Source organism: Erigeron canadensis, chromosome 6, assembly GCF_010389155.1.
Source record: "Erigeron canadensis isolate Cc75 chromosome 6, C_canadensis_v1, whole genome shotgun sequence".
NCBI classification, from domain to species: domain Eukaryota; kingdom Viridiplantae; phylum Streptophyta; class Magnoliopsida; order Asterales; family Asteraceae; genus Erigeron; species Erigeron canadensis.
In genome coordinates this window covers 33,354,171-33,379,502 of record NC_057766.1, presented here as the reverse complement: position 1 = coordinate 33,379,502, position 25,332 = coordinate 33,354,171, and the positions used below count along the sequence as shown (strand labels likewise).

Sequence of the window (25,332 nt, the reverse complement as noted above, 5' to 3'; positions counted from 1 at the left end):
CATTTAAATTATCTTTTGGATCATTATATTACTTTACAAGTTCTATTTATGAATTTTAATAAGTAAAATGAATCGTGTAAGAATTCACATAAGGTCTTTAGACAAATATAACGGGTCTTTAAAAATTAAAAGTATAATAATATTTGAATCGAATAATTTACAAGTACATGATATAAAAAACAGCTGAAAAAAATTCAATACATTCTTTGATTTTAAGTCTTTTTAATTTATTTGAGTAAATATTAATTTTTGCTAATTATATCATTATAAAAGCTTTAGTATTTTTATTATGCGTATTACGCGAGAAAATAATCTAGTATGTATTGTAGTAAAGAAGTTTTTCCAGATTTTTTAAAAATGATTTAGGAGATTGAGGTCAAGATAATTATCTTTATGCATTATAAGAACATAAGTTTTTCTTCTTCTTCTTTTTTTATTTTTAATAAATCTTAGATAAAACGTGAATTTTTATTTTTGTTTAATGTCATCATGATGTAATGATAAAACTATCTACATCTCAACCTCTTATACACCGCCTACATTTAAAATTCAAACTCACATATAGGTGTTTACTTTATTTTACCTTACCGTTCAGCATTACACGAAACTTTTAGAAACTAATGTTGAATTTACGAAGTATTACTATTTTATTGTTATATATAATAATATACTATATTATAAAACAAAAGACCTCTAAATTTTCAATATTGAAGGTAAATTTTCAATATTGATTTTAAGTACTTCCCTAAAATGCTCCTCCCATCAATTCTATATTTACCTAAAATAACTATAATACCCTTTCTCTCTACTCAAATCTCAACCAATCATTTTTTTTCTCTCCTCCATAAATCATTTTATTCCTATAATTCTTTCGAAATCTTTTATCTCAAAAACCGTATATTGATAAATTATAAGAATTATATGGGTGTTCTTAAAATTTCATGCTCTTTCATTAGCGATGTCATTCGATATACTTTCGATGAATTTTTAAATCCGACGGCGGAACCCGTACGGCTAAGGCATTTGGATATGACACTCTATGATATATCACCTCCTATGACCTATCACATTTTATGACCTATCACTCTCACCATCTCACCACTGCAACGCGCGGGTACTTATTTTCGTATATAATAATGTTTTATCTTTTAAATGCCATTCTTTATTTTTATTTTTCTTCCTTATTTTCACACTCCTTTTATTAATTAAAGAAAGAAAAAAAATGGTAGTGATATTCCTACAATGGAATTTCACCATCTACAACAAAAGTATACATTGTACTGCATAAAGTACAACTGTATAATGCAGGTTTTGTTGTAGATAGTTAAATTTTGTTGTAGAAATATCATTTCCTAAAAAGAAGGTGAATAAGGGACTAAGAAAGGTATTTTTATTACTTATCATTTATTTCTCCTCTCTCAAAGGACTCAATCAAAGATGGTTGTAGGAATGATGAAGTGATGTGAAGGTTATGAATTACTTTCGTGATCAATAGGTTGACTTATTAACTAATTTTGACTAAATCACTATTTGAATATCATGATAATTTGAATATAAAATTTAAATTAACAATTAAAACTTAGAATGATTGACAACGAATATAAAGCAATCAACCGATAATGTTGTCAAGTACGACCACCCGATATTAATATCCATATTTATATAATTATATAAGGGATTAGTTATAAATACATATACTCAAATCAAAAAAGTTTTGGTAATTATTACTAAAAAATAGTTATCCTTGGTCGGATATGGGCCCGGATAAGGTACCCGATTAGTATTAGATCGGGTTTGGGGTCGCATATTTTTTTTATCGGGTTCGACCGTTCAGGTTTGATATTATCCGCCCTGAACCTGACCCAATGCTATTCCTATACGTGTATGAAAAATATTGTATGTTTTCTTATAAATTTTATGGTAAATATACAACAATATAATTTACATTAATGAAACCCATTAGGCTTTGTTTAACAATAATGATAAATTTAATTTTTTAATAGAAATATGTTTTTATCATATTTACACTTTAGTAGTCAGGCACAACCCACTTAACACCCATATTCCTCTTCCCCATTATTAACATGACATATTATATCAAAATATTATAAAGCAAATTCACTTTTCAATTCTTAACATTCAATTTCAACAATGTACACATGATAATGCATAATGTACCATATATTAATGCCTATAACTTTCTTTCTCATCCATAAATTATTTATTCCTCCAATTCATTCAAAAATTTTTATTTCAAAAACCGTATATCGATAAATTATAAAAATTATATAGGTGTTCTTAAAATTTCATGCTCTTTCATTAGAGATGTTATTCGATATACTTTCGACGAATTTTTTAAATCCAATAGTGGAGCCCGTACGGCTAAGGCATTTGACTATGACATATCACCTTCTATGACCTATCACCCTCACCATCTCACCGGCTCAATGGGCGGGTAATTGCTCTCGTTGTATCAAAAATATTCGGGCTATAATTTGATCACATATCTTATTTCTTTGTATAATTACTTACGCCTTTCAGCAAATGCCTTGGATACATTTCAGCTATACACCTTTTACGCATTTCATCGAACACCTGGCATGTATGTGTTTTATAAAGCACTAATTTGGAATCATATTGTAGGTACTAAAATCAAATGAATTGATAGATAAGCTTTATGATTTAGGAAGTTGAAGATGGAGGCGTTTAAGAAAAAAAAATCAATAAATAAATTTAAATATTGGTGACCAAGGAGCCAGTCTAGCTGTTCTTCTAGTTGTCAAGCCAAAAGCTCACCCCTTGATTTGCAGCCAGGTTTACATTTTCTGTGACTTATTTTTCCCAATGTTTATTCATCAGAGCAGCATGTGCATATAGGAATTTTCACACACACACACACACACACACACACACACACACATATATATATATATATACACATATCATTTCTTTCCTATAAGGATGTTGCTTAGGTTAACTTATAATTTTGTTCAATAAGCCTTTAGTGCATATATTGTTGCTTAAATGTGTGCTTAATGGAAGAGCTTTTGATAGTTGCAAAGCTAAAGCGAAGTACATATTAACTTTGTTTTACTTCAAACACTTGTGCTATACGACATTAGAACTTGATGTTCACAACCCTATATAATTAGTACTCTATACTATGATTGGTAGAATCAGGCTTTTGAAGATTAACCAAGGAGTAGTAAGCTCCAGTTGGTCCTTTCGCTAGCAACGAACCATGGTTTCCGATCTCGACCACCTTTCCTTTTTCCAAAACTGCAATGGTGTCACAACTTTGAATGGTACTTAACCGATGTGCGACCACCACACTAGTCCTCCCCACCATCATTCTCTCGAGTGCTTCTTGCACCAATTTCTCCGATTGACTATCTAGTGCACTAGTTGCTTCGTCTAGTAATAATATTGTCGGGTTTTTTAGTATTGCCCGGGCTATAGCGATACGTTGTTTTTGCCCCCCAGAGAGCTGTACCCCACGCTCACCGCACCATGTATCAAGCCCATCTTTTAAAGCCGTTATAAAATCATGAGCGTTAGCTGCTTTTGCAGCCTCAACAATCTCTGATTCACTAACTTCCCCGGAAGCCCCATATATGATGTTTTCACGTATACTACCAGCGAATAACGTCGGCTCTTGACTCACGAGTGCAATAAATTTTCTCAAAGTTCTTAAATGGTACAATCTTATATCCCTTCCATCAACTTTGACAACCCCTTTCATGGGGTCATAAAAACGCTCAATTAACCCAATTATGGTTGATTTCCCAGATCCACTCTGCCCAACCAACGCCGTTGATTTGCCAGCTACAATATTGATGGAAAACCCATTAAAGATCCTGATGTCAGGCCGAGCAGGGTATGCAAAGTCAACATCACACATCTCTACATGGCCTGTAACGAAGTCAGGCTTCATACCATCAGGATCTTCAGGATCTATCAACGTGTAATGGTCAAGTACTGCAAAGACTGACTTGACAGCATCAGACCCTTTGGCCAGATCATTTGTCATTGTTCCAGCTTCTGCGATTACTCTTCCTGTGTTTATTAAAATCATAAATGTTTGGAAAAATGCATTTGCCCCAAGATGACCATCACTTGTCAGTTTCCCACCATACCAATAGCCTAGAGCCCAAGTACAACCCATAAGGCTTTGAGAAAAACCGAGCCCTAGTCCAGCATACCAAGCTTGTCTGATGCTTTCACGCATTGGCGCCTTTTGGGTCTCTTTAAGCATTTTGAGGATTCGTGTTTGAGATGAAAAGGAAGTGATAGTTCGCAGATTTGAAACAGCTTCTGCTGCGAGCTTACTGCTTTCATCTTGTGATTTCATGGCTTTTTGAGACATGTTCTTTAACAGAACCCGTCTGCAATAAAAGCATAAGATTATAAGTGGCTGAATCGTTATCAGAACCAATGCAAATCTCCACGCGATCACCAACCCCATCGTGCATGCAACGGTCATTGCAGAGATTGTTTGAATTAGAAGTGAGCATCGATCACCCACCAAAGATCTCACCTGCAAACTCATTTTGACAGATTATTTAATCAATAATTTTTCCATTGTTACTCTTAAGAAAAAAAGATGTTCTTAGAAAACTCCAAGAAAGAATCGTTTTACACATACTTGGAAATTGAAATTCAAATAGAACCTTGGTACTAAAAGTGTAAAACCATACCAAATTGGCATCAGTAGCGAGCCTTGAACAAATGGCTCCGCTCGAATTTTTATCCCCATCAAACCACCCAATTTCAAAGGTGAGTATGTTCGACAACATCTTCTCTCGGACTCTCTTTGTCAAGTACTCACCCATGGCCGCAAAGTTGTAATGCTGAATGATGTTAATTAAAACCGAGAAAACTCCCAGTCCTGCGAAGCACAGTGTATAAATCATTGTTTTCCTCTTTATTTCATCATGATCTGCCAAGAAATAGACTGATATCATCGATCCAATTGAGAAAGAGAAAACTGGTTGAACTGCACCACATAGAATTGCTCCCACACTCCCAAGTAATGCATGCTTCCATTCAGAAAGGTTTGTTGCTAATAGCCTCTTAAAGGATGGCACTGCAAATTGTTTGTCTACCTGTAAGGTAACGATTTCCCCTCTGTGGTTTGCTGATGTTGCAGAGCTAGACCGACTCACTATTGACTGCCGACGGCTGCTTGTGTTGTGGACATCAAATGTTGAAGAGATCAATGGAGGTTTTGGTGGGTTTAGATTCAGGGTTTCAACATCTTGTTTGGTTTCTTGAAGGTGAACGAGTGATGTGTAAAACCCGTCTTCTAGTTGAATAAGGTCATTATGGGAGCCAGACTCGATAACCTGACCATTCTGGACTACCATTATCAAATCTGCATTTCTAATAGTGGAAAGGCGGTGAGCTATGACGATGGTGGTTCGGCCAATGGCCACACGATCAAGTGCTTCTTGAACAACTCGCTCTGATTCCGAGTCAAGTGCACTTGTTGCCTCATCCAAGAGAAGGATGCGAGGTGATTTGATTATTGCCCGGGCAATTGCAATTCTTTGCTTTTGCCCACCCGATATTTGAACTCCTCTTTCACCAACCTAAGTAGAAACAGCAAATTTAACCATTAATTGCCAAATTAGTTTACAATTCTTTACTCTATTCATATATAACATTAAATATTGTGTTATGTCTCAAGGTATGCAGACACCCCATGTTTTTGTTATGATTACTTGTACATTAAGGGATCTTTCACCCTCAGAATACGGAGATGCCATCTTAAATTGATTATAATAGATATTAATTTTGTACTTTTTTATATACAATATTACCAATACTGATACTTGGATAGTGAAATAGGAAAGAAACCTGGGTATTATAAGCCTGGGGCAACTGAGAGACGAAGTTATGAGCATTTGAAACTTTTGCAGCTTCAATAACTTCTTCCGTTGTAGCATCTTCCTTGCCAAAAAGTATGTTCTCTTTTATGGTAGTCGCGAATAGAGCAGGCTCTTGACTTACCAAACCCATTTGCGATCTTAACCATTTTATTTGAAGCTTATCAATCCTCACTCCATCTACACAGATCTCTCCATCTTGAGGATCATAAAACCTTTGCAGCAACGCAATCACTGTTGATTTCCCAAACCCACTTCCACCTACCAACGCAACAGTCATCCCCGCTGGAACCCTTAAGTTAAAGTTCTTGAATATCACTGATTCTGGCCTTGATGGGTATGCAAACTTTACATTTATGAATTGGACTTCACCTGCTACTTCCTGTAAAATCTGCCCTTCCATGCTGTCTGAATCAATATCTGGAACTCTTTTGATCACTTCGCTTATACGTTCGCTAGCAGCCATCGCATCTGCTAAGTACTTCGCAGTGGATAATCCAGACCCGAATGATCTGCCATTATCAAAGTTACATGTCGTTATAGAAGGACAATATATCCAAAAGTATTGCTGAAGAGGTATCACCTCAACAAAACAGAAAACCACAACACACTTGTCATTTCACATGGAAAAATATGCAACTGTAAATATTTTCCCATTTTCTGTAGTGTTTAGTACGAGTAATACAAATCATTCATTTATCCAAATCTATCTCCCCAAATTGGGGCTTATGCAGACAACCATTTAATGCAATGGCATAATGAAAACAACCAAGCAAACAAAGAACTCACATTCCACCAATGGCAATTGCAGCTCCTACATTCCACACTGTGCCTCCTCTAGCTCCATGGTACATCACCAATCTACTACCGTACCAACACAAGAAAGCCCAGACAGCATACACAACACCATTACTACCCATTACAAGTCCTTTAGCCAATCCCTGCTTTAAACCTAGCTTGACTGTCCCCTGCAGAGCAGCAGAGTAGTCTCTGATGGTCTTCCTTTCACCCACAAAAGAATAAACCGTCCTTACTGAAGAAATCGCCTGCTCTGCCACTGCATCGGCCTTATTATACTCTTCCCTGATCTTTCTTGATAAGCTCATTAAAACCCTTCCATATATCAGACCAGGTATAACTATAAGTAAAATAAATGGAACCCCAACAATAGCTAGCCTCCATAACAATATAAATGCAACAAAAATAGCCGCAATGAAAGTTGTTACGTTCATCACAAATGTCGGGACCTGCACTTGTTTCGATTTAGTAGTCAACCCAATGTTTGAGTTAACAAAAACATAGAAAAGTCATGGACATACCTTTTCACTTAAGACTTCTTGAATGATGAGACTATCACTTGAAACACTAGTTATAATATCAGCTGTGCCTGTAACATTAAGGTCAAAATAGGCTACTTCTTGCCTTAAAACCGCTTTCAAATAAGTTGACCTCAGTCTTGATGCCTGTCTCTCTGCTGTTCTTGACCAGCAATACCCCTCTTCAACAAACATATATAGTTTGTCATATTTGTCATTCTTATCTAAAACATCGACGTAAGTTATAAGTATATAAAACTTGATCAAAAACCTACCAAAAAAACAAACAACAAAATTCGCAATTGCCAGGTAACACAGATTTACAGCATTCTGTAAACAAGAAATAAAAACCCAATTAGTTTTGTTGACAATAGCCAATATACACTGTATGTATCTATATCTACATGCATAATACATAAGTATATATATCCCACTATATACTCCATATATATCAACCTTATTAATTTTGTCAATGAAAACATCATTTGTAGATAAGGACGATGCGTCTCCAATGCTGTTCATGATGTTATTAGTGAAAATTAACATCGCCGGCATCCCAATTCCTTCGCCGATGGCACCAACTAGTCCAAGAACCATCAGAAGCATGTCGGCACGGTCTGCATGCATGAAGAGTGAGCTGAATGATCCATTGCTGACCTTCTTATTTGTTTCTGTGATTTGTTTATTCATATTAACATAAGAAGTTGGAGATACAATGAGACATGAAAAATCTGAATTTTTAGCAATTGGGAGTTATAATAGTAGGAACATGCTATAGTCGTGCAAATATATTTAGAAATTCGCATGTGGAAGTTTTATAATTGCTGATTACTGAAGTATGCTTAGGGTGTCATTATTATAATTAAGTACTATGTTAATAAAATAATCACTTCACCTAGCTCGTCAGCGCAGAACTTGTTAGTTAAGGTGTCTCCATCTCATACTACGACTTTTTCTTATTTATTATATTTTTATGTATCTTTATATCAACTAAAAGAGTAATACCAAAAAAAGTTATATGTGCACAAATATAGCATGATAGAAAACCCAAATACAATATATATCGCATCTAACTTGATTGGTCCTTGCTTAGGTCATGCAAATATAATGTGATTGAAGTTATAACTCAACAAAACATGTATGTACAATCCCATCTCCTCACCCAGGAATGTTCATCCATTCCCTTCCTCATTTCACACCTTTTTTTTTTCAATCAAAGAAAAAGAAAAGTCAAAATAGTTGAGTGAGCAAGGAACTTTCACCATTTCTATTCCTTGTTGCCTCAAAGTTACTCTTTTATACCTCTGCACTCCTTCCCCTTAAAGGCATAGACCAAAGCTAAAAAAAAAAACACTACTGATAATGAGTATGACAATAATTATGACCCAAATCAAAGTAAATACATGGAAATTGCATTACAACAGAAGACGAACAATAACCCCAGGTTCCACACAAGTTAACACAAAACACACACATATAGTAGCAGCTCCATCTAAAACAAACATAGAATAAAGAATATAGTAGCCTAGTAGGTAGGCGGATATTAGCAGAGGATGTATAATGGCCGAACTTATTTGACTTATTGTCTATGACCGGAAAATGATAAATATTGGTAATAGAGAGGCCGGTCTAATTCATAGGGGTTCTTCTAGTTGTCAGGCCAAAAGCTCACCCTACCAATTGCAACCAGGTTTGCATTTTTTGTGTCTATTTTGCGCAATATTATGTTTATTCGTCAGAGGAGCTTGTGCATATAGGAGTTATCATATATATTATATTTCTTTCTTATAAGGCTGTTGCTTAGGTTGGCTTGTATATTTTTTTCAATAGTCTTCAATGGGACATCTTCATATGTGAATTGTTGCTTAAATGAACTATTATTGTAGTAATGTGTTTAATGGAAGAGCTTTTGACGGTTGCAAAGCTAAATAAAATTAAATTTAAACTTTGTTTAATATGAAATTAGAACTTGATGTTCTTAAACATATATTAGTAGTCTATGCTATAATTGGTAAAATCAGGCTTTTGAAGGTTAACCAAGGAGTAGTAAGTTCCAGTTGGTCCTTTCGCTAGCAACGAACCATGGTTTCCAATCTCGGACACCTTTCCTTTTTCCAAAACTGCAATGGTGTCACAACTTTGTATGGTACTCAACCGATGTGCGACCACCACACTAGTCCGCCCCACCATCATTCTCTCGAGTGCGTCCTGCACCAATTTCTCTGATTGGCTATCTAGTGCACTAGTTGCTTCGTCTAGTAATAAAATTGTCGGGTTTTTTAGTATTGCCCTGGCTATAGCTATACGTTGTTTTTGCCCCCCAGAGAGCTGTACACCACGCTCACCGCACCATGTATCAAACCCATCTTTTAAAACCGTTATAAAATCATGAGCGTTAGCTGCTTTTGCAGCCTCAACAATCTCTGATTCACTAACTTCCTCAGGAGCCCCATATATGATGTTTTCACGTATACTACCAGCGAATAACGTTGGCTCTTGACTCACGAGTGCAATAAATTTTCTCAAAGTTCTTAAATGGTACAATCTTATATCTCTTCCATCAACCTTGACAACCCCTCTTATGGGGTCATAAAAACGCTCAATTAAACCAATTATGGTTGATTTCCCGGATCCACTCTGTCCAACCAACGCCGTTGATTTGCCCACTTCAATATTGATGGAAAAGCCATTGAAGATCCTAATGTCAGGCCGAGCAGGGTATGCAAACTCAACATCACATATCTCTACATGGCCTGTAACAATGTCGGGCTTCGTACCAGCAGGATCCTCGGGATCTACCATGGTGTACCGGTCGAGTACTGCAAACACTGACTGCACAGCATCAGACCCTTTAGCCAGATCGTTTGTCATTGTTCCAGCTTCCGCGATTACTCTTCCTGTGCTTGCTAAAATCATAAATGTCTGGAAAAATGCTTTTGCCTCGAGATGGCCGTCACTTGTCAGTTTCCCACCATACCAATATCCTAGAGCCCAAGTACAACCCATAAGACTTTGAGAAAACCCAAGTCCCAATCCAGCATACCAAGCTTGTCTAATGCTTTCACGCATTGGCGCCTTTTGGGTCTCTTTAAGCATTTTCAGGATTCGTGTCTGAGATGAAAAGGAAGTGATAGTCCGCAGATTTGAAACAGCTTCTGCGGCGAGCTTGCTGCTTTCATCATGTGATTTCATGGCCTTTTGTGTCATGCTCTTTAACAGAACGCGTCTGCAATAAAAGCATATGATTATAAGTGGCTGAACCGCTATCAGAACCAATGCAAATCTCCACGCAATCACCAACCCCATCGTGCAGGCAACGGTCATTGCAGAGAATGTTTGAATTAGAAGAGAGCATCGATCACCCACCAAAGATCGTACCTGCAAAAATGACACTCCTAATATAACTCCACGAAAGATTAGTTCTACACATACATGGAAATAAAATGCAAAAAGAACCTTGGTAATAAAAGGGTAAAACCATACCAAATTGGCATCAGTAGCTAGCCTTGAACAGATGGTTCCGCTTGAATTTTCATCCCTATCAAACCACCCAATTTCAAAGGTGAGTATGTTCGACAACATCTTTTCTCGGACCCTCTTTGTCAAGTACTCACCCATGGCCGCAAAATTGTAATGCTGAATGATGCTAATTAAAATTGAGAAAGCTCCCAGTCCTGCGATACACAGCGTATACATCATTGTTTTCGTCCTTATTTCATCATGATCTGCCAAGAAATAGACTGATATCATCGATCCCATTGAGAAAGAAAATACTGGTTGAACTGCACCAGATAGAACTGCTCCCACACTCCCAAATAGTGCATGCTTCCATTCCGAAAGGTTTGTTGCTAAAAGCCTCATAAAGGATGGCGCTGCAAATTGTTTGTCTTTCTGTAAGGTAATGTTTTCCCCTCCACCGATGTTTGCTGATGTTGCAGAGCTCGACCGACTTACTGACTGCCGATGGCTGATTGTGTTGTGGACATCAAATGTTGAAGAGATCAGTGGAGGTTTTTGTGGGGTTAGATTGAGGGGTTCAATATTTTGCTTGGTTTGTTGAAGGCGAATGAGTGATGTGTAAAGCCCTTTTTCTAGCTGAATAAGGTCATTATGGGAGCCAGACTCGACAACTTGTCCATTCTGGACTACCATTATCAAATTTGCATTTGTAATTGTGGAAAGGCGGTGAGCTATGACGATGGTAGTTCGGCCAATGGCCACACGATCAAGTGCTTCTTGAACAACTCGTTCTGATTCTGAGTCGAGTGCACTTGTTGCCTCGTCCAAGAGAAGGATGCGAGGCGATTTGATTATTGCACGGGCAATTGCAATTCTTTGCTTTTGCCCACCCGACATTTGAACTCCTCTTTCGCCAACCTAAATTTTAATAGCAAATTCAACCATAAATTAGCCAAATAGATTACAGTTTTGTACTCTATTATATAACATTAAATATTGTGTCATATCTCAAGGTTTGCAAACACCCCATGTTTCCCTTTTGATTACCTATTTCACTAAAGGGATCCCCCCCCCCCCCCCCCCCCCCCTCCAATTAGAGTAGAGTATAACTTCATAAGTTTTACTAATTTAGCATATTACTAATACTCTGATAGTGAAAGATAGGAAAGAAACCTGTGTGTTATAAGCCTGGGGCAACTGAGAGATGAAGCTATGAGCATTTGAAATTTTTGCAGCTTTAATAACTTCTTCCATAGTTGCATCTTCCTTGCCAAAAAGTATGTTCTCCTTTACGGTGGTTGCGAATAGAGTAGGTTCTTGACTCACCAAACCCATCTGTGATCTTAACCATTTTAGCTGAAGCTTATCAATTCTCACTCCGTCTAGACAGATCTCTCCTCCTTGAGGATCATAAAACCTTTGCAGCAACGCAATCACTGTTGATTTGCCAAACCCACTCCCACCTACCAACGCAACGGTCATCCCCGCTGGAACTTTTAAGTTAAAGTTATCAAATACCACCGATTCTGGCCTTGACGGGTAGGCAAACTTCACATTTTTGAATTGGACTTCACCGGATACTTTCTGTAATATCAGTCCTTCCGTGCTGTCTGAATCGATATCTGGAACTCTTTTGATCATTTCACTTATACGCTCGCTAGCAGCCATTGCATCTGATAAGTACTTCACAGTGGTTAATGCAGACCCGAATGACCTGCCGTTATCAAAGTTACATATCCTTAGAAAAGGACAGTATCACACCTCAACGACAAAAGAAAAAAACATAACACACTGTTCATTTCACAAGGAAAATAGCAACCGTAAATATTGTCATATTTAGTTATTCAAATCATTCATTTATATAAACCCATCCCCCAAATTGGGGCTTATGCAGAATGCAGACAACCATTTTATGAAATGGCATAATGAAAACAAGCAAACTCACAGTCCACCAGTGGCTATTCCAGCTCCAATAGACCAAACTGTGCCGCCTCTGGCTCCATGGTACATCACCAATCTACTACCGTACCAACATAAGAAAGCCCAGACAACATACACAACCCCATTACTACCCATTACAAGTCCTTTAGCCAAGCCCTGCTTTAAACCTAGCTTGACTGTCCCCTGCAGAGCAGCAGAGTAGTCTCTGATGGTCTTACTTTCACCGACAAAAGAATAAACCGTCCTTACTGAAGAAATCGCCTGCTCTGCCACTGCGTCGGCCTTATTATACTCTTCTCTGATCTTTCTTGATAAGCTCATCAAAACCTTTCCGTATATCAGACCAGGTATAACTAAAAGTAAAATAAATGGAAGTCCAACAATTGCTAGCCTCCATAACAATATGAAAACAACTACAATCGCCCCAATGAAAGTTGTTACGTTCATGACAAATGTCGGTACCTGCATTTGTTTACGAAGATGTCAATCCTTTGTTTGAGTTGCCAAAAACATTGAAAACTCACGCACATACCTTTTCGCTTAAGACTTCTTGAATGATGAGACTATCACTTGAAATACTAGTTATAACATCGGTTGTGCTTGTAACATTAAGGTCAAAATACGCTACTTCTTGCCTTAAAACTGCTTTTAAATAAGTTGACCTCAGTCTTGATGCTTGTCTCTCTGCTGTTCTTGACCAGCAATACCCCTCTTCAACAAAACATTTTATAGTTTGTTATATATATGTCAATCTTATCCAAAATAAATGACATAAAATAAAACTTGTTTAGAAACCTACCAAAAAAACAAGCAACAAATTTTGCAATTGCCACGTAACAAAGATTTACAGCATTCTGTAAATAAGAAATAAATGCCCAATTAGTTATGTTGATAATAATCAATATTATATTTACATACATAATACATAAGTATATATGTGTATATATATCAACCTTATTGATTTTGTCAATGTAGACATCATTTGTGGAAAAGGACGATGTGTCTCCAATGCTATTCATGATGTTGTGGGTGAAAAATAACAATGCCGGCATCCCAATTCCTTCGCCAATGGCACCAACTAGTCCAAGAACCATCAGAAGCATGTCAGCACAGTCCGCATGCATGAAAAGTGAGCTGAATGATCCATTACTGACCTTCTGGTTTGTTTCTGTGCTTTGGTTACTCATGTTAATTAACATAAGAAGTTGGAGATACAAAGGAAACAGTACAAATCTGAGTTTAATAGAAATGGGAGTTATATTAGTAGGAACATGCTAAAGTCTTGCAAAATATATTTAGAAATTCGCATGTGGAAGTTTTATAACTGCTGATTACTGAAGTATGCTTAGGGTGTCATTATTTAATTTAATTAAATACTATGCTAATAAAATAATAACTTCACCTATAGCTCGTCAGTCCAGAAGTTGTCAGTTAAGGTGTCTCCATCTCATACTACGACTTATTATTATGGAAAATGATAATGACAGCCCTTAGCCCTAAGCTGTCACTAACAACATATTACATGCTTAAAAACTTGTACATTATATATTAAAAACCGGCCCCTGATTTTTCTAACAGCAAGGTACAAATTTTAATGCACCCAATTAGTTTTTACTGACAACCCTCATAATTTTAACGATTATGTTTCTTATTTCTACAATTAATCAAGATTACCAAATTAGTCAAGAGTCCTCTTGAGTTCATTTGGGTACGGCCATACAAACATCTTAATTAATTAATGAGGGGCCCAATTGGTATCATACTTCAGTTGCAAATTGAAGGAACAAATCCTGTATTGACTACAAGTGTCTGGCCATGTCGTTTCTTGACATTTCTGAAAATAGCCCTTTATTACTGCCTTGTTCAGGACAGTTAGGAACTATATCAAGAAATGCAATCCACACATGCATAACTCATTTGTATCTCAAGTCAAATGATAAATAAAGTAACCACAGAACGAATTATCATTTTATGGACAAAACCCTATTATTATTATTATTATTATTATTATTATTATTATTATTATTATTATTATTATTATTATTATTATTTTTATTATTTTATTTTTATTATAATTATCATTATCATTATTATTATTTACACACCTAGATTATTATCCTACATAATAAGCGGGTAAAACATATATAACTAATGACATGTTAAAATTTTATTATAATCTAACAAATACGAGTATGGTACCCGCGCAATGCAGCGACGATGGCGGGGATGACGGTCTAGTGGTGAAGGTGACTGTACTATTGGTGGCGGCGGCGGTGTAGCTTAATGTAAAGGTGACAGTGAAATGTTTTAGAAGAGGGGCTTAGGGTGTTAATTATTAAAATAAGAGTTTAGAGTGTAATTAATTCATTAAAGATAAATTTGGTATTTTATAAAAACTCTTTTCATAGTGGGTGTTTATTAAGGCTTTAATAATTTCGTGTGTAACTATTGTGTAACACTTTCTAAAATTGGGGTGTGTGATAATTTTTATAAAGGAGTATAGTATAGATACAGATAAATGAAGGTGTTGGAAAATAGTGATGTTGTCATTTTTATAATATCTTTTTTATTATTATTCTAAAAACCATATACATATCAGAAATATTTTTTCATTTAAATATCATAAGATACTAACGATCTAAAATTGAATACTTATAGCCAATATTTATCAGGTTATATGATAAAAACCTATATAAAGTCATAATTTAATAACAATGTATTACATAAAACAAAGGGAACTGTTATGGAGAGAAAAAATAAATTAAAAAAAAAACTGATTGTAAAAAAGATGTTATAAAATTTATAAAATTATTTTCTATTTATATCATGGTGGAAATAGGAATGCAAGTGACTTGTATCTATAACATTGCTATGAAAAATATTTCAAATTTTTAAAATTAAATATGAGATGCACTTATTTAAATATGAGATACATTGTATTTCAAAAAGTTCTATATTTTGGACCAATAGACAAAACATGTATGAGATACAATCAACTTTCACCATTTTCCCTCCGTGTTGCCTCAAAGTACCTCTTTATTCCTCTGCACTCCTTCCCCTTAAAGACATACCAAAGCAAAAAAAACCATATCACTGATAATGAGTATGACAATAATCATGTCATGACCCAAAAAAAAGTAAATACATGGAAATTACATTACAATAGAAAATAGTAGCAGCTCCATTTGAAACAAACATAGAATAAAACAAAATAGTTGGCAGGCAGATATTAGCGGAGGATATATAATGGCCAAAGTTATTCGACTTATTTTCTTTGACCGGAAAACGAGAAATATTTGGTGACCGAAAAGCCGGTCTAATTTATTGAGTTCCTCTAGTTTAATGGAAGAGCTTTTGATGGCTTAAAGCTAAAGAAAAGTAGTACATGCATTTAACTTTGTTTTACTTTGTGATATATGAAATTAGAACTTGATGTTCTCAACTATATATTAATAATTACTAGTCTATACTATGATTGGTAGAATTAGGCTTTTGAAGATTAACCAAGGAGTAGTAAGTTCCAGTCGGTCCTTTCGCTAGCAATGAACGATGGTTTCCAATCTCGACCACCTTTCCTTTTTCCAAAACTGCAATGGTGTCACAACTTTGTATGGTACTTATCTGATGTGCGACCACCACACTAGTCCGCCCCACCATCATTCCCTCGAGTGCGTCCTGCACTAATTTCTCTGATTGACTATCTAGTGCACTAGTCGCTTCGTCTAGTAATAAAACTCTCGGGTTTTTTAGTATTGCCTGTGCTATAGCGATACGTTGTTTTTGCCCCCCAGAGAGCTGTACCCCACGCTCACCACACCATGTATAAAACCCATCTTTTAAAACCGTTATAAAGTCATAAGCGTTAGCTGCTTTTGCGGCCTCAACAATCTCTGATTCACTGACTTCCCCGAAGCCCCATATATGATGTTTTCACGTATACTACCAGAAAATAACGTCGGTTCTTGACTCACGAGTGCAATAAATTTTCTTAAAGTTCTTAAATGGTACAACCTTATATCCCTTCCATCAACTTTGACGACCCCTTTCATGGGGTCGTAAAAACGCTCAATCAACCCAATTATGGTTGATTTTCCGGACCCACTTTCTCCAACCAACGCTGTTGATTTACCAGCTTCAATGTTGATGGGAAACCCATTAAAGATCCTGATGTCAGGCCAAGCAGGGTATGCAAAGTCAATATCACATATCTCTACATGGCCTGTAACAGTTCTGGGCTTCGTACCAGCTGGATCCTCGGGATCTACCAAGGTATACCGGTCGAGTACTGCAAACACTGACCGCACAGCATCAGTCCCTTTTGGCCAGATCATTTGTCATTGTCCCAGCTTCCGCGATTACTCTTCCTGTGTGTACCAAAATCAGAAATGTCTGGAAAAATGCATTTGCCCCAAGTTGCCCGTCACTTGTCAGTTTCCCACCATACCAATAGCTTAGAGCCCAAGTACAACCCATAAGACTTTGAGAAAACCCGAGCCCTAATCCAGCATACCAAGCCTGTCTCATACTTTCACGCATTGGCGCCTTTTGGGTCTGTTTAAGCATTTTGAGGATTCGTGTTTGAGATGAAAAGGAAGTAATAGTCTGCAGATTTGAAACAGCTTCTGCTGCGAGCTTGCTGCTTTCATCTTGCGATTTCATGGTCTTTTTTGACATGTTCTTTAACAGAACGCGTCTGCAATAAAAGCATATGAATATAAGTGGCTGAATCGCTATCAAAACCAATGCAAATTTCCACGCGATCACCAATCCCATCGTGCAGGCAACTGTCATGTTAGAGAATGTTTGAATTAGAAGAGAGCATCGGTCACGCACCAAAGATCGCACCTGGAAATTCATTTTGACATATTTCATTCAGTAACTATATCACCGTTACTCTTAAGAAAGATGATGGAGTTATCAGAACTTTTAGAAATAATAGTTTTACACATACATGGAAATGGAAATGTATAAAGAACCTTGGTTATAAATGTGTAAAACCATACCGAATTGGCATCAGTAGCAAGCCTTGAACAGATGGCCCCGCTTGAATTTTCATCCTTATCAAACCATCCAATTTCAAAGGTGAGTATTTTCGACAATATCCTTTCTCTTACCCTCTTTGTCAAGTACTCACCCATGGCTGCAAAGTTGTAATGCTGAATGATGTTAATTAAAACTAAGAAAGCTCCCAGTCCTGCGAAACACAGTGTATAAATCATTGTTTTCTTCCTTATTTCATCATGATCTGCCAGGAAATAGACTGATATCATTGATCCAAGTGAGTAAGAAAATAATGGTTGAACGGCACCAGATAGAATTGCTCCCACGCTCCCAAGTACTGCAGGCTTCCATTCAGAAAGGTTCGTTGCTAACAGCCTCTTAAAGGATGACACTGCAAATTGTTTGTTGGCCTGTAAGGTAGCGTTTTCCCCTTCACTGCGATTTGCTGATATTGAGGAGCTCGACCGACTCACTATTGACTGCTGACAGCTGCTTGTATTATGGACATCAAATGTTGAAGTGATCAATGGAGGTTTTGGTGGGGTTAAAATGCGGGGTTCAACATTTTGCTTGGTTTCTTGAAGGCGGACGAGTGATGTGTAAAACCCATCTTCTAGTTGAATAAGGTCATTATGGGAGCCAGACTCGACAACCTGACCATTCTGGACTACCATTATCAAATCTGCATTTCTAATAGTGGAAAGGCGGTGAGCTATGACGATGGTGGTTCGGCCAATGGTCACATGATCAAGTGCTTCTTGAACAACTCGCTCTGATTCTGAGTCGAGTGCACTTGTTGCCTCGTCCAAGAGAAGGATGCGAGGGGATTTGATGATTGCACGGGCAATTGCAATTCTTTGCTTTTGCCCACCCGACATTTGAACTCCTCTTTCACCAACCTAAATATTAATAGCAAATTCAACAATTAAGTAGATTACAGTTTTTTACTCTATTCATATATAACATTTAAATATTGTGTCATGTCGCAAAGGTTTGCAGACACCCCATGTTTCCCTTTTGATTACTTTTTTCACTGAAGGGATCTCCCCCCTAAGAATCTGGAGATGCCATCTTAAAATGATTAGAATACTATTAATTTAGTATACTATTGATATATTACTCTTGATATTAAGGGACACTTCATTTATCATTGTTTTCTTCTTTATTTCATTAGCTTTGTACTTGTTTATTTATTTAGCTTACTATTAAAAGATACCAAATACTGATACTCTGTTAGTGAAAGATAGGAAAGAAACCTGGGTGTTATAAGCATGGGGCAACTGAGATATGAAGTTATGAGCATTTGAAACTTCTGCAGCTTCAATAACTTCTTCCATAGTTGCATCTTCCTTGCCAAAAAGTATGTTCTCTTTTACGGTGGTCGCGAATAGAGCAGGCTCTTGACTCACCAAACCCATTTGTGATCTTAGCCATTTTAGTTGAAGCTTGTCAATCCTCACCCCATCTAAACAAATCTCTCCTTCTTGAGGATCATAAAACCTTTGTAACAATGAAATCGCTGTTGATTTACCTGACCCACTCCCGCCTACCAACGCTATTGTCTTCCCTGCTGGAACCCTTAAATTAAAGTTTTCGAATATCACAGATTCTGGCCTTGACGGGTATGCAAACTTCACATTTTTGAATTGGACTTCACCAAATACTTCTTGTAATATCTCCCCTTCCATGCTGTCTGAATCAATATCTGGAACTCTTTTGATCACTTCACTTATACGTTTGCTAGCAGCCATTGCATCTGATAAGTACTTAACAGTGGTTAATGCAGACCCGAATGACCTGCAATTATCAAAGTTACATATCACTAGAGAAGGACAATATATCCGAAAGCCATAACCCAAAATGGGGTTTAAACCAGGCAACCATTTAATGACATGGCATAATGAAAAAAACCAAGCAAACAAACAAACTCACATTCCACCAATGGCTATTCCGGCTCCAACAGACCACACTGTGCCTCCTTTAGCTCCATGGTGCATCACCAATCTACTACCATACCAACATAAGAAAGCCCAGACAACATACACAACCCCATTACAACCCATTACAAGTCCTTTAGCCAAGCCCTGCTTTAAACCTAGCTACACTGGCCCCTGCAGAGCAGCAGAGTAATCCCTGGCGGTCTTACTTTCACCGACAAAAGAATAAACCGTCCTTACTGAAGAAATCGCCTGCTCTGCCACTGCATCGGCCTTATTATACTCTTCTCTGATCTTTCTTGATAAGCTCATCAAAACCTTTCCGTATATCAGACCAGGTATAACTAAAAGTAAAATAAATGGAAGTCCAACAATTGCTAGCCTCCATAACAATATGAAAACAACTACAATCGCCCCAATGAAAGTTGTCACGTTCATCACAAACGTCGGTACCTGCATTTGTTTACGAAGATGTCAATCCTTTGTTTGAGTTACCAAAAACATTGAAAACTCATGCACATACCTTTTCGCTTAAGACTTCTTGAATGATGAGACTATCACTTAAAACACTAGTTATAACATCTATTGTGCTTGTAACATTAAGGTCAAAATACGCTACGTCTTGCCGTAAAACTGCTTTTAGATAAGTTGACCTTAGTCTTGATGCTTGTCTCTCTACTTATAACGATTCATAATCAACATCTAGTTGACAGAGCACGTTTTAAAATGCTTATAACGATCCATGGTCAACATCTAATAGTCTATAGTATGTGTGACCGAATGTTTAAAAAAAACTATGTATAAAAGCTAGATTAAATTGTCATTTAAGATTATACGATTATAATATGATTATAGGATATCGGAATATGTAAAACTTATTGGAAAAAACAATCAATGTTAAAATATTAATATAAAGGGTGGTAGAGTTAAATCTCCAAGGGCGTTTGATGTCGAGATTAATTGTTAGGGTGCGTCTAGTTAGGTTGTTTTCCATTTTTGTTTTCAAAAATTTCTTGGGGAAAAAAAACGCAATCAAATCCTTAGTAACTCTAAATATTTATTCCTTTAAGTTTAGGATTGTTACATTCCTAATTTGTGTCGGAGGTCATAACTAGTGAGAGTCAAAGCCAAATATATGTGGCTATATAAAACGTTATTTTTTCGTTATCTATGCATTGTAGTTGTCAGAAGAATAAGTCTTGGAAAAAATACTTAATAGTGTTTAGTTGTCAAGGTTTTTATTAGGGGTGGTGGTCTTTCCATGTGGAAAAGATACCATGAAAAAAATATGGGAGGCAAAATTTAAACATTAATGAAATATAAATTTAAAAAGGAAGAAAAATAATGAAAAAATTTAAAAATATATAAAAAAATCAGCCCCTTTGGGACCTCTACACAACAACAACAACAACATGACCCAATCCTTGCGCGGGATATGTGGGAGGTAAGCTGTAAACAGTCTTACCTTTACACAAAGGTAGAGAGACTGCCTCCATAGGGACCTCCGGCCATAAAGATGTACAAGACGAAAAATGAGAATTGTTTATAATAACCATACCTGTCTGCTGGATATCTGAAAAGAAGAAATACCTGTCTGCTGAGTCCAGCTACTTTGAGGGTCGAAACGAGTATCACTCATGCGCCCTACCGATATCTTAGAAACATGTTTGACAATACAAATACTGTAACACCCCAACAAGGGGGAATCATGAGGGTTACATACTAAGCACAACACGACATGAAAATTAAGTATAAACGATCTAAAATGCATTTAAAGGATTGGACAATCCATAAATCAATCAATTACAAGTACCGGAATCATACAAAAATGCATAAGGAGCACGTCCATCATACGTTTGCAAGGTATAGTTCAAAAGGTGGTAAATGATCCTAAACATAACCCATAATCGAGAACTATGAATCACGGATCTATGAAGTCCAAGTCCAATCCTAGCACAATCAAGCAATAAATCATCCAATACATCGTCCATTAACTTGTCCACCTGAAAAGTGTATAAAAACGTGTCAACATAAAGTTGGTGAGTTCGTAGTTTAAGTAATGAAAATCAAGTGTCGGGATAACAACCGTTAACGATATACGAGGTTTAATAACGTTCAATAACGTAGGCTCAACAACCCATAACGTGGATTCAACAATCCATAACGCGAGTAAAGATACTCATAACGTGGATATAGAGATACTCATAACGTGGATTCAACAATCCATAACGTGAGTATAAAGATACTCATAACGTGGATATAGAGATACCCACAACGTGGATTCAACAATCCATAACGTGAATATAAAGATACTCATAACGTGGATATAGGGATACCCATAACGTGGATTCAACAATCCATAACGTGAGTATAAAGATACCCATAACGTGGATTCAACAATCCATAATGTGAGCATAATGTGTAATAAGCGTTACAATAACACGTATCGCAAGCAAACAATTAAGTAGTTATCATCTCGTTCAATATCATAAGCAATCGTATCAACCGACAAGCATTTAACAACGAGTACACTTTCCATCCCAAATAAAGTAAACGTAAGGGCTACGAAACTCACCTTTGCTTTGATCGTCAAGGTTTAAATTGATTTATAAATATTTGATGAGCCAAGATTGTCCAAGAATCGTCAAGGTTCACGACCTATCAATGTATTTATATAGCATACGTATTAATTGAATGTACGTTCATGTACACTTTCATGTATATATATATATATATATATACTTTTATATAATTTTGCACGCTTATGTGTATACTTATATATATACACATGTAATGCTCTAATTTAGCCCGACATCAACTAGTTTAGGGTTTTACGCCTACTATACATATATATTTATCACGTTTATTATTATGTGACAAAACCACCTTTTAGTTAAATAAGTATATGTATATACTTATATATGGGCTTGCTTGAATTCCCGACCTTTGAATCTCGAAACCAATCGAAAAGGGGCAGCAAAAGGGACTGGGGATCGGCCCAAGAAAGAAGCCCAAACTGACCCATTAGAGATGGGCCACAATTAGAAATTAAATAAAAGAAGGGAAATAGAGGTCGTATATACGTATACCATATATGTAATATTGCAGCTTTCTTCCTGTTCAACATTCAGAACAAGTTTTCCCACGCCACTACCCCACTGAACACGACTCAAACAATCAATCCAGACATAGAGGACCCCACGTACGATTGGACTCAAGCATGAAAGGAAGGAAGGAAGAAAGCAGGAAAGAAATCTGGAAAATTTCATAAACTGAGCCACCGTAAGGTACGGTGGCTGTAGGCGTCGGGTACGGCAGGCAAGAATCAGACAGGCGTAAGGTACGGTGGCCCCCAGATGGTGGTTTTAGCGTCTGGTAAGAAGAAACATGACGTAGACAGTATATTTTGAGCGTAATGTCCATTTGAAAGATGCAGAGGACCGTAAGCTACGGCCATGGGAGCGTGGGCTACGCTGAGCAGGGCAAAGGGGGCGTAATCTATGTTGGATTGGGGCGTACTGGACGGTGCAAGGAGAAAGAGTGAATTCTGGGCAGAAATTCAGGGAAGAAGAACAAGTTGACTTTTTAGTCAACTTTGACTCACGACTACCAGATTTTAATTCTTGCTATTGGAATCGATTTGGAGCTAATTAAAACATGTTTTGTGTAATTAGCACTGTGATAAACATAATCAAATCCAGTCCCTACTTCAATTCGATCGAAATCTTAGGTTTTACAATTAAATTGTTTTTGACCTTATTTTATTATCCAAAACCCTAATTTCGAATTTTCATGAGTTGCATTTCGAATTTTGACCAGAAATGGTATGTGACACATTAGAAACATGCATTTTACTAGAACCCATTCGAAGTTTTGGCGTATAACACCCGTAAATCCAAAAACCCGGTTTTTGACCCATTCAATAAATAAAAACCCTAATATCTACCAAAAACAGGTTTGACTCCCAAATTGACCCACAATCTCTTTGTTTTCATTAAAAACATAATAACAAACATTATAAAAGGAGATTTCTTGCACTTTAACTATCCAAATTTTGATATAATGTAAAAATCATGATGATGATGAATCTTGCACTAACCCAACTAGAAATACATTAAATGAGTCAAGAATTTAGAGAGGGAGGGAAGTTGGTCTTGCATTTAATGTGAGAGAGATGAGGGTGGTGGATGGTGATTGGGTGTGTAGGATAGGGTTGGGTCAAGGGTGGTTTATGGGTCACGGGTCGACCCATGGATCACCCGGTTACATTTCTAGTTAAATTAAACGTCACATTACGTCTTAAAATCGATAAATACGTTCACGTAGATCCGACTAGCATAAATACACATTTCTAATTCACGATAAATAAATAAATTATTTAAATTAACTAGAAAAATAAATCGTTTAACACATTCGGGTCAACGGTCCAATAATCAATTAAGCACTTTTAATTCACATTTATTAAAAGTCAAACAAGTCAAAATTCACGAATTTTACAAATACAAATACAAAGGCAACCATATTGAGCATATTAAACAACATACAAGTAGCAAACTAATAGGCAACTTGAACATGTAGTAAGAAACAACCAAGACAAAAATACATATAAATAAGAAATGAAAACCTGAAAGCGACCTGATGGGACCAAGGCAGTAACGACTTCTAAACAACCTATAAAAGTAACTTAGGCCGCCTAACTACACTAATCCTAGTCCTCTCACCGGCTCTCCAAACCATTAAACTAGACCTAGACACCTAGTCCTCTAGATAAACTCTCATCGGTCATGTCTTCTTACAGACATTTTGGGGGAACAAACACAAGAGTAACCTCCCCCATCGGTTTAAGCCTCTCGAGACTCAAGGCCAAAAACCCCTACGAAAGGTCACAGAGAACCAAAGTCTAAATAAAATAGAAGTCTACTTAATCTATCATTTCAACAAATGTATAAATAACTTACCTTAATCTCTGAATCAAACAACAACAAAATATAAATATAAAAATTGTAAAACACTACAAACTTCTCATCGTCTTTATCGAATACTTCGTGTTCATCATCATCGGGTTCATCATCTTCGTGTTTAAACATCAATTATGTAACAAGGTATAGGCGCGTGTGTGTTGATCTAAGTCTAATAGATCTAGAAATCAGATTTTTGACAGTGGAGATTTAAAGGAAGTGGCGACGATAGAGAACTCTCTTTCAAATACTCATTACTTCTTCCATAGTAGGCAGGCGGATATTAGATTTACTGGATGATATATGATGGCCAAAGTTATTCAACTTATTGTCTAATTAATGACCGGAAAATGATAATTTATATTCGTGACCCTGGAGCCGATTTAATTGATTGGGTTGGCCAAAAGCTCACCCTTACCGATTGCAGCCAGGTTTGCATTTTCTGTGTCTTATTTTGCCCAATATTATTTTTATTCTCCAAAGCAGCTTGTAAATATAGAAATATTTATATATTTTATATTTCTTTCTTATAAGGATGTTGCTTAGGTTAACTTATATTTAATTTTTTCAATGGTCTTTTTGGGGCATGTTCATATGTGAATTGTTGCTTAAGTGAACCATTAATGTGTTTTATGGAAGAGCTTTTGATGGTTGCAAAGATAAAGAAAAGTACTACATATTAACTTTGTTTTACTTAAAACACTTCTAATATATGAAATTAGAACTTTGATGTTCTCGAACATATATCTATTTCTATCTATATCTATAACTACTGTTGGAATTAATCTTACTATGATGAAAAAAATCACAGGTATGAATATATAAACTTGCT

At 36.5% G+C, this 25,332-nt stretch overlaps 2 protein-coding genes and 1 pseudogene across 2 annotated transcripts; all 3 read right to left on the bottom strand.

The window, feature by feature from the left end:
* Positions 1-3,148: 3,148 nt before the first annotated feature.
* Positions 3,149-7,894, bottom strand: LOC122604748 (ABC transporter B family member 15-like). The gene is made up of 7 exons (XM_043777617.1): positions 7,661-7,894; positions 7,480-7,534; positions 7,208-7,386; positions 6,678-7,135; positions 5,860-6,400; positions 4,698-5,591; positions 3,149-4,537 (listed from the first exon to the last, which is right to left on the bottom strand). Exons 1-7 carry the CDS (start codon positions 7,892-7,894, stop codon positions 3,149-3,151), a joined length of 3,750 nt encoding a protein of 1,249 aa, XP_043633552.1.
* A 1,299-nt stretch (positions 7,895-9,193) lies between these two features.
* LOC122604747 (ABC transporter B family member 15-like) lies at positions 9,194-15,154 on the bottom strand. The gene is made up of 8 exons (XM_043777616.1): positions 15,117-15,154; positions 13,558-13,837; positions 13,404-13,458; positions 13,137-13,315; positions 12,609-13,066; positions 11,837-12,377; positions 10,688-11,581; positions 9,194-10,582 (listed from the first exon to the last, which is right to left on the bottom strand). Exons 1-8 carry the CDS (start codon positions 15,152-15,154, stop codon positions 9,194-9,196), a joined length of 3,834 nt encoding a protein of 1,277 aa, XP_043633551.1.
* Positions 15,155-16,063: 909 nt separating this feature from the next.
* On the bottom strand, positions 16,064-22,965 carry LOC122604746 (annotated as a pseudogene).
* Positions 22,966-25,332: the final 2,367 nt, after the last annotated feature.

Excerpts from the sequence above, each read along its gene's own strand:
- LOC122604748 (XM_043777617.1), bottom strand. The coding sequence starts at position 7,894 with ATGAATAAACAAATCACAGAAACAAATAAGAAGGTCAGCAATGGATCA. Across the intron at positions 6,401-6,677 it reads GCAATTGCCATTGGTGGAAT|ATCATTCGGGTCTGGATTAT; the intron begins GTGAGTTCTTTG and ends TGATAATGGCAG. Across the intron at positions 4,538-4,697 it reads TCGCTACTGATGCCAATTTG|GTGAGATCTTTGGTGGGTGA; the intron begins GTATGGTTTTAC and ends ATGAGTTTGCAG.
- LOC122604747 (XM_043777616.1), bottom strand. The coding sequence starts at position 15,154 with ATGACAACATCACTATTTTCCAACACCTTCATTTATCT. Across the intron at positions 13,067-13,136 it reads AAGAAGTCTTAAGCGAAAAG|GTACCGACATTTGTCATGAA; the intron begins GTATGTGCGTGA and ends AAACAAATGCAG. Across the intron at positions 10,583-10,687 it reads TAGCTACTGATGCCAATTTG|GTACGATCTTTGGTGGGTGA; the intron begins GTATGGTTTTAC and ends TCATTTTTGCAG.